Below are 18,466 nucleotides of genomic sequence, written 5' to 3' on the forward strand. Positions count from 1 at the left end.
CGTTTTGAGATTTCGGTTTCATGTTCAGTTTACGGAGTGGTATATAGATGGTTGGTTTGAAGGCTAGAGCCATGGAACATTCCTCAAATATCCTGCCAGCTACCGCTAATGGAATTTAGTTTAATGGACAGCTGAGTGCCGATAACACAACCAAAACAACCAATGCTTCAAATATGGGAAAATATAGGGGGATCACCATGTATGTGTATGTATATGTATAGAAATATACACACACACACACCTACACACTCATGTGTACATGAATTTTATTACAGTGACTTACATTTCCTGGAGACTCACTCTAACCTTAACCATATAGTTACTACTTGCTTAACCCTTTCCCAAACCATAACCTAATTTAACCTCAACCTAAACATAACCTTAAAACGTTTCTTCTCCTTAAACTAGATTTACGTTATGGGGACATGCTTTTTGTCCCCATGAGGAGACAATCCCCCATAATGTGACCATGTAATCATATTTAGATCCCCACAACATGAGATATGCCTGGACCACATATATTCGCACAGACTCCAGTTTAAACTATAGCCTTGAGAATCAACAAAATGAAAATGAGTTTCTTTTGCAGGGCTGCTTTAGTTTAGTTTTAATAAGGTGTACTTTATAAACTGGCAAGTGAGTGTAGAAGTAAAGTCCACTAACTACTTCAGCATGGTTTGAAGACACATGCACCAAACCTCACAGATATTTCTCAAACTGGCATAAAATGGAAAGTGCACAACATTTTTTTTTTCTAAATAATTAAAGACAGATGACTTGTGTCCTAAAAATGTCCACAGTGAAATTACAGTCTATATCTGGACCAGAAATGTAGCCTTAGTGCAGAGTTTTTAGTTGTGACTGAATGGCCTTTAGATATTTATCTTCCTGTTTAGTTCTTGGAAGGTCTGACTGCAGCTTTACTGAATATGAGCAGTGTGCGGGAACCATGGAAACAACCAGACGGTGTCCCAGTGGACACAGGGGCCGCCTCTGTGACATCAGACTCAGGTGTGACATCATTAACCAGGGTGTGATGGAACTGCACACACATGAGGTGTTCAAGAAAACCGAGGGAGAAATAAAGTCCACTTTCCGTACCTGAAGGAGGGACTGAATAAGGACAGTGTCGTCACCGGGGGGCAGATAGAAATGTTGCCTGGTCAGAGAACGTGTGTCGTCTCCACTGATGCTAAAGTTGGAAACTTCCCTGCTGGCAAAGTCATGTAGCCCTGTGATGTCACACGGTAACTATGAAATGAACGGTGAAGTAATGAGGCTGTAAATGGGGCAGGCGACTACATGCGTAGCTGCGGACTAAAATAGAAGGCAGGCCTTGACCTGGAATTACTGTGTGGGTCACATGACCTTAAATCAGCAAAGTTCAGAGCCAAATTAGGAGCATCACTTCTTCAGCTTCAAGCATGACGTTACTGCTGTTGAATATGCTGTGGTCAGCTGTATCAGAGATTGCAGTATTACTATATACAGAATGTCAAGTTTTGGCCCCTTCAACCTCCCTTAATTAAATTTCCTTTTAGATACTAAGGAGGGACGTTGATGTTCTTTCTCTTGAAACACAGTTTGTAATGTTACCTGCATGGTGGGATTATTAATAACTGTAGGATATCTTTAAAGCAGCTATACTCAATGTTTCTATGTTGATGAATCACATGACTACTTGTATGAGAAAGTGGTCGCTCATAGTGACAAATCCAGAAAGAGTTCAGACGCAACACTTCCACTATGTCGTGTGCTTCAGCTCATTGTTTTGGTTTTCACAACTTTACAGTTGTGGTTCAATCCGCTGCTTTCGTCAGCGTTCCCGCTGCAGGCAGCAGCTGTCAGCAAAGCAAACACTTAAAACTCACTGGATGCTTGTCTTCAACACCAAACAGTGGACAGACAAAGAAAGCTGCTCATCCAATGACGCATTTAGCTGCTAAAGAGCCAGATTTTCACATCAGGAGTTGGTGGAGAACAAAACAGAGCAAAGGGAAAATGGTTATCGGACTGCCAGAGACACAGCTCCAAATACATTTTGATGTTGCTCCTTATGTTTGTACTGCTGGATACGTCAATCGGCCAATGTTTGCTAACAATTTTACCATATGCTTCCACCATAACCACAGGTCACTGGTCTGTTTACAACTTGTTTCTCTGCACTCAAGTGGCAAAAAAACAACTTCTAACAATGGAGGTTTGATTTTGTAGAGGGCAAGGGTGAAAGTTGTTTGTGCTTCTTACAGATAACTTATCATTCTATAAAATGGTGACAAACATATTTTTTTATTTAACTGTGACGAAGACAGACACACTCAATCTGATCAACTCATATCTTTATTGACATGGCACACTGAACAGTGCATTTTCCAGTGTGCACTCGTGTTGAAGGTTTAAGATGAAACATCTTGCGCAGGTATGTTTTACAACCCGTGATGCCAACAAGTACAAGAGTTGAACCGACTGCCCTGACACTGTATCACCACCACTGTTCTGATGACTGATTTTTAAGCCACAGCCACTCTCTCTTGGACAAATATCTCTGTCTATACTTAGCCTTGACATATCTGGGCCTGCCACACACAGAGCCATATGTTTCCTCTGGCCACCGCATGTCAGCCCATCTGCACATTTAGATCTGCAGGACAGTGAGTATGCAGGCTGCATGAGAAACCCAGAGACTGACAGGCTGAACTCAGTGAACAAACAGCAAAACTGCCTGTGTCATGAAAAACATCCGGAAAAATAGAAGCTTCCTAAGTTACAGTGACAGTTTTAAGGTGACTCTTCAAGAGAAAGCAAGCAGGAATCAGCCTGATTTAGCTGTTGACCTTAAAATGATCCTGAATGCTTTATTCCCACGTTGTTTTTCAATAATAACTTGTATAACTTTACTTATCTATATACTCACTGAGACTTGATGCAATCTGACAAATTGTTTTAATTTCCCCTTCTGTCAAAGGTATTGAAAGGCGAGAAAAGATAAAACCGGATTTGACATTCCTTCAAAAACATTCAAAAACTTTGCCTGTGATGTAAGATTCGCTGTCTTCATAAACAGCCTGACAGACGCTAGATTACCCTGCACGCAGGATACCAGAGTCAGCTTAGTTTGAGTGTTGTGCAGCGTGGCCGGAGTGCGTTCCTCCATCAAGCTGTTTCCTTTAGATATCACAGAGGTGAAGCGTGGGTACTGAGGCTATAGTGACTGATAACACACACACACACAAGGTCACACACACTTTCTCTGGTTTGTTTTGAGAGACAGAATACTCCGCACAAACTGCACTTTCACTCATGCCTGTGTTTTTCCTCAGTCTAATTGGAGTCCCTACTGTACTGAGCCAGCATAGGGAGAGAACATATCCATATTAGGAAAAGAGCAGACGTCCTTATATGGCACGCTTCCTCCGTAGTAACGGCCCAGTCTGCTGGCTTCTTTCTTGCATTCCTCCAGCTCCAGGTTTCTCTGGGAGTTTTTCATTTCCGATTCGCTGGCTAGAGAAGGAGCAGGGCCGCCTTTCATAAGAGTCTGGCCTGGTGTGCGATCCCCTTTTTCAAAAAAAAAAATACAGAATACACAAACCTCCGTCTAGCCTCTTTCCTGCAATCCTCCACTCTGGGGTTTGATGTAGTAAAATAAGCCTGGCCAGGGACAGGGCACACCTGGCCTTTCAAGTCACTCATAGACTAAACCTCATTAGGCAGGTGAGAATCAGGAGAACATGGAGTCTTTTTTCCTGTTGTATCTATGCCCACACGAGCTGGGATGCACTTTCACCTAAGTCGACTCAGGATTTTTAATTTGTCCTCTAAGACCCAGTGGAGTCAAAACTCTCAAACGTGAAACTAAATCCTCAGCGTTTGTGTTCAGCAAAATCCTCTGAAAAATGTTGCCCTTGCACAAAATCAGCCTGATAATGCTCAAATCAACAAACATCCATTTTGGGAAATGCCATTAACTGAGAACATTAGTCTTCATCCCCCAAATTCCCCGTCCTGCATACCTTGGCAGGGCCGTGCATTTTAGCTCAGGTATCTCAGGAGATTGACCATCAGGATCATCTTGTAGTATTCAGTCACAGAAATAAATCACTGTAAGCTTGAATAGCACATGTTACATTTATCATTCGTTGAAGCTGTCAGGATAGGTTTTGACTTTCATAATTTATTGCATCACAGAGGGAAATCTAAATAAAGAGGGGGTTTTGGATGCTCAAACTAACCTGGATTATTGTAATTTATGTCGGACTGATGGGTTCCAGTTTGCAGTGGTGATTTTTTATGTATGGCTATAAAAAAAGCAAAGTACATGTACTTTGACTATATCTGTTTGCAGTATTTTACACTTTCATTCTGCTCTTATTTATTTCCCCACAATTGTTTGACAACCGAAGTAAGTAAACACTCTTCAAAAAAAGATTTCACATTGAAATTTAAAGCTTGAAGGTTATAGTATCTCCCAATCTTTTTTACATGAGACCCCTCACCCTAAAGCATTGTGGGGCCACTTTGTTCATAATGTCTCACACTGAAGGCCCCAGAACTTCTAAGATTGAAAAAAAATACAAATATGTGAAGCAGTAACCTAGTTTTTCTTGTACTTTTATAATAATCTTAAGATTCATTGACCTCTAGTTTAGGAACCATTGCAAACTACCTACAGCAGATTTAAATGAAGTTACATCCACCTTAAGCAGGTAAAACAGTATAATACCACTTATGCATTGATGTAACACAATGAGCAATAATTTAATACAAACAAATCACTTACAGACAGGGTGCTGATTCTGGTATTTTTACTGATACAGCACTTTTACTTATAATGCAGTATTTTTAGATTGGGGTATTTTTACTTTTACACCAGGGTGACTTCATAAATGAGTCTGTATGTGCTTTACAATTTCAAAGTCACTGAAATGAGGTCATGACAATATAATCTGTTTATGATGCGTATCCTACAAAAGGGATTTGTGATCACAATGCTTCATTCATTCGTGCTTGTGCGCCCACATGTGTTTAAATGAGTATTACTCCGAGATGCAACTCAGCCACTGATGTCAGGGGACAAAAATGCCACTGCAGTGTCCCAGACATAACCGCACATGTACAGAAGACAAAGCTGATCGGCAGCCCTCGCCAAGTGTCTGAGCTGGAACAAGCACCTTGATAGATAACCAGGCTCCAGTTACTGGCGCGGATGGATTTCCTTTTCCCTGCAGCTCACTGTTAATTTATTAAAGTAGAGACGGTCTCTGTGCCTTTGAAAGAAAATGCAGAGGAATGCTGTCATGGGCTTAAAATCTTAACCACTCATTACACATAAATCCGTTTATACGCCAATGCATGTGTATACATTTTTATGAGTTTACACCCGTTGTTTGTAACTGCTCGTCTTTCATGTGAGGCTCTTTGTGCTTTACTTTTTGAACCACCATCAAGGTTTTTTTTTTTTTCTCATCTCCTTCTTCTTTTTTTTCTAAATTAATATTTATAGGTACCGGCTGTCTGTTTGTGAAGTCAGTCTTCAGGAATTCCCAGTGTGGGGTCCCTGGTCTCTAACCAGACTTAACCTCCCATTCCAGATGAAAGCTGCTCCGAGAGAGAGATGGTGTTGTTTGGCCGAGCAGCAGAGCCTTGCCTTCAGACAGCAGGAATGTGGGATGTCTGGAGTGGGGGTCAGGAAGCGAGGAAAGAATGCCAAGTATGTCCATGTTTGTCCAGGGCTGGCTCTCCATTCAGCCCCCAGTGACGTGCAGCGAGGGCCAGCGAGTATAAAGGGAGCTCGCCTCTCCGGTCAGAACTCAGATCAACTCTTCTACCGAAGCTAAACTCTAGCTTTCACCACGAACGAAAGACAGAAAGAAAGACCGTGACCGGAGCCACTAGACGAAACCAGACAAGAGATCAACTTGATCAGAAGAGGTTTCTCGAGCTCAAACTCAAAGACGAAAGGAAGACCTCCTCATCTTAAGACTTAAGGAAAAACTACAACCTATTTCTACAAGGAAGAAAAGATGTCTGCTGGAATGAAGAAAATTATTTTGCTGCCTTTCCTGTGCATCATGCTCTCATACCTGGTAAGGAAAAAGAACATGACTTTATAGTGTTTTTAGATTAAGACAATTGAGTCTTGGCTTCACACAAGCTCCAATCTTAACAGACATTTAGGTCTCAGTGTGCTGGATGTATATCTGTAGCTATAATGCGACATCTGGATTTGATACTTACCCGCTGATTATTTACCTCAGGCTGCAGGTCAGGAGTGCAGCGGCCAGTGCTCGTGCCCCTCCACTCCCCCTCAGTGCGCCCCGGGAGTGAGCCTGGTGCTGGACGGCTGCGGCTGCTGCAGGGTGTGCGCCAAACAGATGGGGGAGCTGTGCACCGAGAAAGATGTCTGTGACCCACACAAAGGCCTCAACTGCGACTTCGGAGCCCCCATCAACAGACGCATAGGAGTCTGCACAGGTGAGCCACTGGCAAAAAAAAAAAGGATTTTTCTGTGACATCCTTTCTGTACTTCTACTTCAAAATGTCTGCATAGTGTCCACCTGAAATCGTGACCTTTTCCCCTGTCCTCTCCCCCACAGCTCGAGATGGCGCCACCTGTGTGTTCGGAGGAATGGTGTACAAGAGCGGAGAGACTTTCCAGAGCAGCTGCAAGTACCAGTGTACCTGTCTGGATGGAGCTGTAGGCTGCGTTCCTCTTTGCTCCATGGACATCCGACTGCCCAGCCCTGACTGCCCCATGCCCAGACGGGTGAAGGTGCCAGGGAAGTGCTGCGAGGAGTGGGAGTGCGATTCTCCCTACAGACACAGTATCATGGGCTCTGTTCTACCTTGTAAGTCAGTCTTCATAAAGTATTCTATTATTTCTGCTCAAATGAGCTATAATCAGGATGGTCTTTCTAATCCATGGTTTGCTCCTGTGTTTACAGCCTACAGAGTGGAGGAGACCTACGGCCCAGACCCCTCCTTGATGAGGGAGAACTGCCTGGTTCAGACTACTGAATGGAGCGCCTGCTCTAAGACCTGCGGCCTTGGCATCTCCACCAGGGTCACCAACGACAACCACGATTGCCGCCTTGAGAAACAGACCCGACTGTGCATGGTGCGACCCTGCGAGTCACAGCTGGAGCAGAGCATCAGGGTGAGTTTTTGTTCAAGTGCATCTCTCTCACAAGCTCTTTAGATGAAAAATATGAGCACCTGAGTTAAAGAACACCTGCTGATGTTGTTTTTTATTTTCCTCCTGCAGAAAGGGAAAAAATGCATCCGCACTCCCAGACTCTCCAAGCCCATGAAGTTCGAGATCTCCGGCTGCACCACCACCAAGTCCTACAGGCCAAAGTTCTGCGGTGTGTGTCTGGATGGCCGCTGCTGCACCCCCCACAGGACCACCACCCTGCCCATGGAGTTCAAATGCCCCGATGGGCAGGTCATGAAGAAGCACATGATGTTCATCAAGTCCTGCGCCTGCCACCACAACTGCCCCGGGGAGAACGACATCTTCGAGTCCATGTATTACAAGAAGATGATGGGAGACATGGCCTGAGCCAGTGAGGGACGATCAGAGCTTATGACTTGAAGAAAAAAAAAAACAGAACTCCATCTCATTTTGCAGCTCAGTATATATGTTTTTGTCATGTTTTATTTTGTCATTGTTAAAGTAGACCAGACACTTGTCTAAGTGCCTGTGTATTCTATGGCTGGAGCATATCGGCCACATAGACTCAGACAGAGGGTTGCATAGCAACTCCGAGAGATTCCTGCACTATAACTTCTACTTTTGACAAACCTGCTGCCAGGTTTTCCACCCATTCCCCTTGAATTATTTTTTTCAAACCCATCCAGTTTTTTACAGTTTGCATTTTTATACCTTATCTAAACCTTGACATCTTCTAAAAATGAGGTGTCTGATAACTCCCCCCACCCCCAGAGCCCAGACCAGACCTGCAAACTCTAAGCAGCTGTAGAGGGAGCACGCAGACCACAGCAGGCCAGTGTTCCCCTGTCCAAACAGGTCTGAATGTGTCCTTGTGTGTGTGCGTGTGTGTGTGTTTGTGTTAGGCTGAATGTCAGCCTTGTCTGTACAGATGCTTTGCACTCTCCTCACAGAGTAGAGGAAAGGTCAGAGTTTCCGCCCAGCATGTGGATGAGAAAGCAGCAGCGTGCTGAGTTTAGGGTTAGATATGGAACAACAGTGGGCTTTGCCACAGCACTGAGGAAAAAACAACTGTCAACACATGTTGACTTTTATTATAAAAAAAGATACGACTATTACTGATTCAGGTCAGAAGGAAGAAACCAAGTGTTTATAGAAACTATTTTGTAAAAGAAATAGGAGAAAAGACTGGAAGAATTGCAATTTCATTCCTTTTTTATTGTTGATGTGTAAATGATGTATATATTTGTACAGTTTAAGTTAATTTAAAAGCCAAATTTGTTCTGTGCTTCGAAATGTATCGATAGTGTATTTTTTGTCGACAATATTTTTCACTATTTTATTGAGAAGTGTGACAAAAATGTTACATGTTTTACTTTGTAGCTGGAAATAAAATGTTATATATTTTTATACAAACATCTTCTCCTGTTGTTGTCTTTTAGTTTGCTCGCTATGCCAAGATTACTATATCTTCAAAACTGTTCTACACTCTCAGCACATGTATTGCTCATTTACATAAAGGACTCACATGTTAGCAACATATATGACAAGAGCATAGTTTTTCACATTTCAGATATTGCAAGTAACGGATAATAATGAACACAAATGTAATTTCTCCAGAGTCACTCTGTCAGTATGTCAGATCTGCAGCTGAGAGTGACTAAAACCAGGAAAATTGGTTTATAATGAATTAGTTTTCTGTCTAATTAGGTTAATTAAAATAATCTGTAATCCTGTAATATTCTATGACTGATCCCCACGTGTGTGTGTGTGTGTGTGTTGGTTATTCCTCTCTCTTGCATAATGACCTACTTCTTCAGGAAACAAGCAAATTCAGGAAATGTTTGTTAAACCTGAAAAACACATAGAACCAAACATTGTTTTTTTCACATCAGACAATGTGGAGAAAAATAAACCTGATTCTAAAAAAAAAAAGATGATGCAAAGTATCTGCAGTTTTCAAACCTCTCTGAAAGAGCTCAGAGGACTGAGGCAGTGTGATGTCGCCATCTGGTGTCCTTTTAATTTTCCTTAATATTCTATATTTTATAACCTCCAGGTTGTGCAGCTCCGTCATCTCCACAGCCTTAAATTTATAACTGAACCAAAGAATAACTGAAGAATTATTATCTCTGTAGATATAATAGTTGGTCAGACAGCGTAATGCTCCAAATATAATGTATATCCCACAAGTTTTGTAACCACTGTTGAGTCATCAATTCATCCGTCCATTTGTCAACCTTAATTTGTACTTCAATCATTTTCATTGTGTGTTAAATTTTCCGTTCATCAGTTGTACACCAAGATAAGAATGTTTATATCTGTCACGATTGATAATAATCATGATAAATGTTAGATTATTATTTTGGTCCGGGTTACAGACACAGATTTTTTGTAGTTTTTCCTCACTCTTGTCTTGTTAATGGCCGAGGATGTCACACCTTGTGACACCAAATTGTGATTTGAGAATATGGGCTTTGCAAATAAAATTTGATTGATTGAAATAATATTTTTATACATATTGGACTTGCATTAATTACTGATATTGTTTTGTTGCCCAGTCATAGCCAACTGTTTATAATAAACACAAAACCAACTGATTTTTAGCAGCTATTCATTTTCTTGCAGATGAAAACTTGATAAGTCACTCTTTTCTTTTCTTCATCAGGTTTTTTTGAAACTCTGTACTGTCACCTTTCAATCCATTTCCTTATTTCTATATTTACCTCTGCTCAGGAGCTCTTAACATAACAATCTCCAATAGAGAACAAAGAGTTTTAACACTTTGATTGAAATCTGCACACTGAGTATTCCCTCCTAATATCAACGACCAAAGTTAAAATGTTGTTGTCTTAGAAATGAATACATGCACTGTATAACCAGCTTGTGTGTGAGCAATGATTCATGTTCTCAGTTCCATCGCCCACAGACACAAACAGGTTCAGATTGAGACTACAGTGTGAATGAATGTCTCTGTAGATGGAGAAGCTACATCCACTATGGGCTGTGGGAGTAAAAAATACAGTCTAGTTCAAATAAATGCACACATCATCGCTCTGAGTTCATTGCATTGATTCCATTATTCATGTACGTGATTTTAATTCAGACAAAGAATTTACCAAACAGATTTCCAGGTACAATTTATTTTTTCTTACATAAATCTCATAAAGTGTCAGATTTCAGCCATGTATCTGCTAAAAATGTTCACTTATTGCCTTGGCTTGATTAGATTCAACTGTATCTATAATAATAATAATAATAATGATATTGATAATAAACAAGCATGTATCTTCTTCCTTATACGCCAGTAAGCATCTCAGAAAGAGCTGTAATCTAATGCCATAACTGTACAACCTCACCATAGCGGTGTGTGTGTTTACCTGGATCTGCCTTAACCTTTCACATAAATCAGTGTGCAGAGTTAAAAGAATCTGAAAGCAGGCGACGCAGGTTTGCAGAAGAACAAAGATGATTGTCAGAGAAAATGAAGGAAAACGCGTTGTCGACCTTCACTGACAGAAAGAGTGTTTTTTTTCCTTTGGGAGCCTTGCTGAATATTCTAAATAATAAATGCACGATTCAATGCACAGAACCCGTGCCTCTGTATGCTTTAGTATGCATGTCTAGTTGCAGTGTGCATCTACCGTGTTTGCTACTCTACGCGAGGGACAGAATGTCAGGGGGGAGGCTGCAGCGGTGCGGACTTCCTCGAGAAAAACAGCGAAAGATAAAAAGTTGTCACATATTCACACGCTCTATCTGTGGAAACCAGGCAGCTGGTGAAGCGGAGGAGGACGAGGAGGCAGAGGAGGTTGCGGTGTCAACTCTGTAGCAGTCTCTCTCTCTCTCTCTCTTAGCCGCGACGCAGCTCATGGAGTTTCTGGGCGACGTTTTCCAGCTCTGACTTGATGGCTGCCAGGCTTTCAATTTCCGGCTCCTGTAAAGAGAATGGGAGGAGAGCAAGTCGGAAAAATATAACTACAGTTATAACAATCATAAATTATATGTATATATACACAGCCTTAAATATATATTAGAACGACAGACTATATATAAAGATGGATGAAAAGTATCCACTTCCTCCAGTTGGACAAAAATGAAGCCAAATTATCCCAGATATGGGCGCCGCCAACTTTTGATTTCATTTGGAGACAGTTTCTGTATAAAAAAACCAACAATTTAGATGATTACACATTTGAATTTTATATTCAATTTCTACCCGTTGATCCCTTTCACCTAAATCTTACACACTGAACCTTTAAACCAAACTTTAACCCTTGGATGCATCAGTTTAATAAGAAGTACCTTAAATGACAGAAACCATCTTTATAAACATTTTTTAACATGCACTTTGACTTTTCAGTTTGGACACCAACATTGAGAATGACCTATACTGCAGCAGGCCACCAGGGGGGATCAAGATGAATTTGGCTTCATTTTCAGGGGAAGCTTTTCTATCATCCATCTTTATATACAGTTTATGATCAGAACCTAATCGGAGTCCATGTCAGTTTTTAATGTATAACTTGTCTTCTTCTTTATCTCTGTCTCTTTTCATAGTTGGAAGATAAAAGCAGTGGAGCGCTCACCTCTGACTTCCTGCTGGCGCTCCCCTCCTCTTCCAAACCCTTCTCCTCCGGCGCCCTCCTGGCGATCATCTGCAGCTCCTTCTCCTCTGGACTCCTCTGACCATCTCTCTTCTTCTTGTTTTTCTCGTCCTCTGTGACCTCCTTGGAATGATGCGGCACCTCCTGCTGACTGTCTCCCTCCTGTGCCTCCTCCTCGTGGGCCTTCTTCTTCAGCTGCGAGCCCTTGCCCCTCTTGCTCCATCGCTTCAGGTTCTCCCTGCTCCCTCTCTTCACATCCTCCTTCTGCTTCTCCTCGTGTTTGTGGGAGAAATGTGAAGATCTCTTGTCTTTCTCCTCTTCGTCCTTCTCACCTGACATCTGCTCTTTTGATTTGTGTCTGTCTCTCTTTTCAGCCGATGCAGCACCTGGGAATATGAAAAATATAAAAAAATCAGGGTGCATTTTCTCACCTGCTTTCTTACTGAAACACCTTCAGCAGACCACGAGCAGAATCCTCTCCACCATCAGCAACTTTCCACTTCTTGTAATGAAATGCTTCTTGCCAGCTGGCAGCTCGGCCTCCAGTCCTGCTAGCTGTGCTTTATGGGAACTAACAGCGTGGCAGGAGACATCAGATGACTTGGCCGAGGCTCCCTTTTTATAGAATAGGTGCATTGCATTTACCCTTTTAGCTCGGGAAAAATAATTTTTATGTTAATCTGCGGAAAGATTCGAATGCAGGTTTAATCTAAGTGTGATTTCAGAGATTATGCCGAATGCACGAGCTGCTCATTGAAATTCTAGGACGTGGAGACGTTTAATCATTTCTGTTGGTGTGCTGTCACTGTGCCAGCAATATCGGCCTCGCTCCCCTGTGGGGGGGCTGAATTTCATCTCGTAGATGGAAGCACTTCCATCAATCACCCAGCCCTGTGGTGGCAGCGGGGTTTCATCTACGAGCCAGTTTTCTTTCTTTTTTTTTGCACTCTGCATATCTTAAAATTCAGCAGCTGCCTTTGGTCAAATTCTATCTTTTAATTTGCTTGGATGTAAAATAAGTAGAAATAAACCCGACGTGACTGGACCCTTAAAACATCAGGCTCTAAATTGGAATATACATGTTTCCTGTCATCTCTTCACACATTTTCCTTTTGGGTCTTTTAAATTGACAGCAACAGTTGTGTGAAGAACAAAAGAGAGAAATTACCTTTCTCCTCCATGGTCATATTTTCCTCCTCTGAATTCCCTCTCTTCTCTTCACTTCCCTCCTCCACTTCCTCTTCTTCTTTTTCCTCCCTCTTTTCAGCCCTGCCTCCGCTCCGATCATCCGCAGCCTCAAAGATGTGACCTCCCGGGCTCTCGTCATCCTCCCTCTTCACTTGCACCTCATCGATGATGTCACCCTCCCTCTTCACTTGCACCTCATCGATGATGTCACCCTCCTCCTGAGACTCTCTATCTCTCGGGCTCTCACCTTTGTCTCCGTCTCTGTTTCCTGTCCACTTCTTCTGCGAGAGGATGGATCTTTCACCGGGGCCTCCTAAAGCCTCCAACATGGATCGATCTGAAAATGAATAGTGGGGAAATTTACTGGAGGATATTGATTTTACTGTGATGTTAAAGGACGGTGCTTACACACAAAACCCCTTCAGATTATTAGACCACACTTTACTGTCCAATCTGTGTGTTTTTGATTCATGAGGTGAGGCCGGTGTGTCTGATTATACATGGAAACAACAAAATTACATGATTCTTACATTTTCTGATCAAACCTGGAGGACTGATCTGATTTATTTATAAAAGCATGATGATGGCATGATGAGTCATATTTTTCTACCTTTGCCATTTCACCAGAGTTATTTCAGCTCAAACTATTAGCAGATTTATTAAACTGATATGATAACATCTCTATGACTAATTGTTCTTGCAAATATTTGACTTTTCCAGCTTCTAAAATGCAGTAGTTTGCTCATTTTCTGTTTTTTTGTCAGGGGAAATTAAAATATCTTTGACATTTAGACAATCACTTGTATAAAGCAAACAATCTGACAACACAATCTTCAACTCTTGAGAAATAACATCAGAGACAACAGATGTATATACTTTGCAGCAGCGTCTAATCCACCGAATGTGTACTCTCACCCTTTTCTTACCATTTTATCATTCTTGCACTTCTGGCACAGCTCAGGGGCGTTTAAACTTGGACGTTAGAATTGGTAGAAATGCATTATTTCACAGGAATGTTTTTCTAAGAGGAGTTCAGCCGAGGGCAACTGGAAACGTTTCTGAAGACGTTTCACTTCTCAGGAAACGTCTGGGAGGTGTGTTTGACCTGATTCTGTCCATAGGTAGTTTAAATTCTCCTCAACACTGTTACAATGTTTGTTTGCCCCTTTTCACTGACAACAAAAATGGGAAATAATAGAGGTGATACATCCTTTCAAGACTCGATCGAGAGAAATAAACATCATAGCAAAGTTTGGCTTCACCGAATTCTTTGTTCAGTTTCTCATTAATCAGTGCGACTGAAGAAACTCACCCGAAGAGTCTGTAGCCTGAGGATTTTGTGTCGTTGGCTCAAGAGGTGTAGCAGCGTCGGTCTGGGGCTGAGCTCTCTCTTGGTCACCTGAAATTAGTGTTTTTTATTAGATGTTTCTTTCTAAGTCCCCAGTTTTCAAACAAACAAACATGCTCAGCACAAAAACAAGGCATGTGTGCGATCTGTGACTCACCTTGAACAGCGATCTCCTGCAGCTCCTTCAGAAAGTTATGATGGCGAAGGATCGTAACAAGCCTGTCATCTGCAAACACAAACACACACACACATGCATGCACGCAAATTATGGTTAAACGCCTCGTTCCAGAAAGAAAAGAACAGATAAAAGTCAATGAATGATCCCATCAGGGGATAAAACACAGGTAAATGTCTTTTCCCTTCATTTTTTTTCATCAGACTCAGCAGCTTGGTTCAGTGGGTTTGTCAGAGTTAATTGCCCTGAAATTTACTGCTTTCAAAGCAGCAGCACAATTAATCATTTGGCCCACAGAGACTCCCCCAGTGAATTACAGCTGCAGAGAGAGCCGGACTTTCTGCTGACCCACGAATGGCACTGTGTTCTGTACCGTACACAACAAGCAAAGAAAAAAACCACTTGGCTGTATGTGCCGTAATGCCAGTATGTGATATTTCTTTTTCACCCCCTCATATATCTCTGTCTTTACTCTCCATCCATGTCTCCCCCTCTCTCCCCCTTCGTTCATCCCTCTGGTGGTTTACAGTTTCTCTCTATGGGCGAGAAGAGCTCTGATTGATTTTTTTTTTCTTTACAAGGACGACATCAAGGTAATACAATGACTATGTAACTGAATAGTCTTTACTGAGTGCTAGTGACCCCACAGTGCTGCAGGTTTTTTACCCAGCAGCCACTGCATCAATCCATTAACCTCACGATGTGGTCATCATGCTGATGGAGAGGGAGAGTAAGTAGGTCTCTAGTTATATAACAGATCTTATCTTATGGAGGATGTGAACACAAAATGAGCTGTAAGCAAACAAAGTGCCAAAAACCCTCATTAGTACTAACAGGGTGATGATAATGAACATATACATAACTCAAAGCCTCGCAATTTTGTTCTATATAAAACTTGACCACACTCCAAATCCAAGTGCTAAGGTATTCACAAACCATCACTGAAGGGCAACCTAATTATATTCTTACATGCCAGACAGAAGACCAGATTATTATGATTGAGCAAAATATTAATCATCATAAATTCATACACATTTTATTGAATGATACATATTTAAGATGCTCAAGTATTATATATAAATGATCAATTATATGTTGGCTGGAATTGGATTGAATTTTATCAGCCTTTATGAGATCAGATGAGTCCCCTTGAGATTAATAATCACTTTTCTAGAAAGACCTGAACAAGAAGAGGAGCAACACAGTTTCAACAGTAGGAAATTAACAAATACAGATTGATAATAATTAAACTTCACCTTTCAACTTGTTCAAAACTTTGCGAAGAAAAAAATCGCAAAATGAAGATTATGAATTAAGATCACTGAGGTATTCTCTTAAAAAATGTTGAAGACATTTCATATTGTAGGAATTACATAACTGGTTATGGTGGTTCTGCAGGAATGGGGTTGAAAAAAGGATATAAAAGGACATAATGTATATGTACATATGTGATATATTGTATGTTTGAAGAGGAGAGTAAAAGCAATTAAAAAGAAGAAGTGCCTAGTGGCTCACCTGTTTTCAGAGTGACCAGGCACTCCTGACTGACAGGTATGGGGTGGGGCCTCGATAGCACATCCGCCAATGCCTCCACAACACATTTCATCACCTGCAGGAAAAGACAGTGGCTCAAAAACCTTTCCTGCAACATCTGGCACTGCCTATGAAACACTTTGTTTTAATTGTCAGCTTCCAAGAGTCAGCGAAATCCTGTACACCGAGGGCCAGGATGGGAACATGGATGCGAACATGTCTACACTGTTTTATAGAGTAGAATTCATCTGCTTCTCTTTAAATGCAGCTCTTTTGCAAAATCGGCCACTAATTCAAAGAGCGAGACTCTCTTAGATGACGGATCAAAATCATTTCAACTCCCATTGTGCGTCCGATGTCGAGCCAATCCCACATATCAGATCTTTTTCAGCTCTTTTCTTTCAAAGTGTTCTGCTTCTGTCTGCCACATCTCTGAACGTCAGTCGCATTCACTGCAACATCGTCCTCCCTTTGTATCCTCATCTCTCAAAAACCTGATTCTAGAAACTACTCTCTGTCTTTCTCTCTCTCTTTTACACACGTTTTATATATATCCTATTGGGAAATTACATTCATTGTGGACAGCCTAACCCCAGTTCACATTACAGTAATACCTTAGAAATGATGTTTGGCCTCATTAGGACCAATGAGGGCTACTGTTCCTGACAAGACACTGGAAAATATTCCAAAGAAGTAACACAAACTAGATTACTCTCTCTCCCTCTCTCATCCATCCTGGATCCAGCAACATACCAAACCAGGAAGGTCAAGGCTCTCTATTGCTCTCAAATGGTATCTATTGATTTGAACAAGGTCATATACTGAGACAGCTCCCAGTGGAGGAGGTAATGAAACAAGTTGAACTGCTTGGGCCAAGTCATTTCTAATCACTGCTGCCACTTCAGAGTGTGGCTGGCCAGCAAAGCACACTCTACACTGTCATGAAGCAATGTATATAATGTATACAGTACATTTTATCATATGCATACATGTTTATTGTTATTGCCGTATAGATTTGATAGAACTTTAGGGCTACATATATTATTACCATGGGGCTGTATAATGCTCCTTCTACTACAGTACTGTAATGATCATTATAAATATATTACATAATTATAATAAAAAATGATTGTTACCTTTACGTCCTCATTCTCCAGCTGACTAGAAGTCACTGGCAATGAAAGAACTGTAAGAAAAACAAAGACAAGGAAACATGTATCATTATTTGTCATTTTAACAAAACACTATAGCTGTAATGTGTTGTGTTAGTTAGTTAGTTATCTCAGTGACAGTGTGATTATGAAAGCACTGTGTGTTTCAGGGACAGGGACTGAATGTGCCTGATGTGAATTCCCTGCGTCTCTCTCTCTCTGCAGTTACAGATGTGTCTGTCGCTGTCCTTGGTGCTGAACGCCAGCCTGTCACATCCCTTTACGCACATTTACGCACAATTTACGCACATTTCTCCAAACAAACCTAAGCACCAATTAACTTCATTCAGGGTTTCCTATTGTTTCTTACCGCAGGTGGACAGTGTTGTCAGAATGAACAGTCCTCTCCCGATCATGTTTGGAAACAATGAGGCTCTCCAGGAATAGAAAAACAGCGGAGCTTTATTTCAGAAGGTTCGTTTGTTCGGGGTTTTAAGTCCGGAGGATTTAAGGACGCATTCTGAACTAAACTTGGCCGCCTTTCGGTATTTCTGGAGAGCTGAAAATCTCCAGCTGCGTCGGTGACCCGCGGCGCCTCCGTCCTCTCCTCTCCGGTCTCTCCACCGACACCTCACCGCGACGGAGCACGGTTTTATAGGACGAAGCGGGGAGAGGAAGTGACATCATCCTGGGACAAACTATTACCACTGTGTACCTGATCATACCTCAGTGGTTGTCAGGGCGTGGACAGGTTCATACCACGGAAGTCAACTGGCTCCTGTAGAGTAAATTACATTTTATTATATTAATAAATAATAAATTGACGTTTTGGCACTAGCTTAAACAACTACTACTACTACTAATACCATCATCAGGATCGTCACAATGATAACCATCACAATATTAATAATTATAATTATAAACTTATAACCAGTTAGAGGGAACTTGACAGAAAAATACGTTCAGTCCAAAGTTTGACAAATCATAGAGAAGCCAGATCATGCTTGACAATGAAATAAAACAAAACATATGAGAGAACAACGTCAAAACAATAAAATATAAATATTACAAAATAATAATTTATTCTAATGGTCTTTACGTCTTATTAGTTCTTTTCTTAATTCTCTATCTATTCATCTGTAGCTCTTTATCTATATCTAGAGGGTCTCGGAGTGGGGGGATTTCCTTTGTGAAATTACTTGATGAGCTATTTGTACACAAAACTGCATCCAAATGACTGTAACATGTTTTTATAAACAGGCAGCGTTTGTGGATGAAAGCACACGCATCCCACCG

The 18,466-nt window shown here is 41.4% G+C and overlaps 3 protein-coding genes across 4 annotated transcripts in view; 1 reads left to right on the plus strand and 2 right to left on the minus strand.

Moving 5' to 3' along the window:
• Nucleotides 1-6,374, minus strand: part of LOC109632496 (protein LEG1 homolog) — a 36,494-nt gene extending 30,120 nt beyond the window's left edge. Inside the window, exon 1 of the mRNA XM_069515550.1 lies at nucleotides 6,235-6,374. The gene's annotated coding sequence lies outside the window, so the exon portion shown is untranslated. The remainder of the gene's footprint in view (nucleotides 1-6,234) is intronic.
• ccn2a (cellular communication network factor 2a) lies at nucleotides 5,760-8,584 on the plus strand. Of its 2 annotated transcripts, XM_020092010.2 has the most exons (5): nucleotides 5,760-6,083; nucleotides 6,255-6,471; nucleotides 6,594-6,845; nucleotides 6,942-7,153; nucleotides 7,262-8,584. In XM_020092010.2, the coding sequence occupies exons 1-5, from the start codon at nucleotides 6,021-6,023 to the stop codon at nucleotides 7,556-7,558; spliced, it is 1,041 nt and encodes a 346-aa protein (XP_019947569.1). In that variant the 5' UTR covers nucleotides 5,760-6,020; the 3' UTR covers nucleotides 7,559-8,584. The 2 variants fall into 2 exon arrangements, with proteins under 2 accessions (XP_019947569.1, XP_019947568.1); XM_020092009.2 differs by having other exon boundaries at nucleotides 5,794-6,083; nucleotides 6,594-7,153.
• A 1,654-nt stretch (nucleotides 8,585-10,238) lies between these two features.
• On the minus strand, nucleotides 10,239-17,812 carry LOC109632321 (chromogranin-A). Its single transcript, XM_020091545.2, has 8 exons — nucleotides 17,541-17,812; nucleotides 17,156-17,205; nucleotides 16,002-16,095; nucleotides 14,469-14,537; nucleotides 14,276-14,362; nucleotides 12,944-13,300; nucleotides 11,758-12,161; nucleotides 10,239-11,105 (listed from the first exon to the last, which is right to left on the minus strand). Exons 1-8 carry the CDS (start codon nucleotides 17,584-17,586, stop codon nucleotides 11,022-11,024), a joined length of 1,191 nt encoding a protein of 396 aa, XP_019947104.2. The 5' UTR covers nucleotides 17,587-17,812; the 3' UTR covers nucleotides 10,239-11,021.
• Nucleotides 17,813-18,466: the final 654 nt, after the last annotated feature.

This window comes from Paralichthys olivaceus, chromosome 19 (genome assembly GCF_024713975.1).
Source record: "Paralichthys olivaceus isolate ysfri-2021 chromosome 19, ASM2471397v2, whole genome shotgun sequence".
Classification (NCBI taxonomy): Eukaryota; Metazoa; Chordata; class Actinopteri; order Pleuronectiformes; family Paralichthyidae; genus Paralichthys; species Paralichthys olivaceus.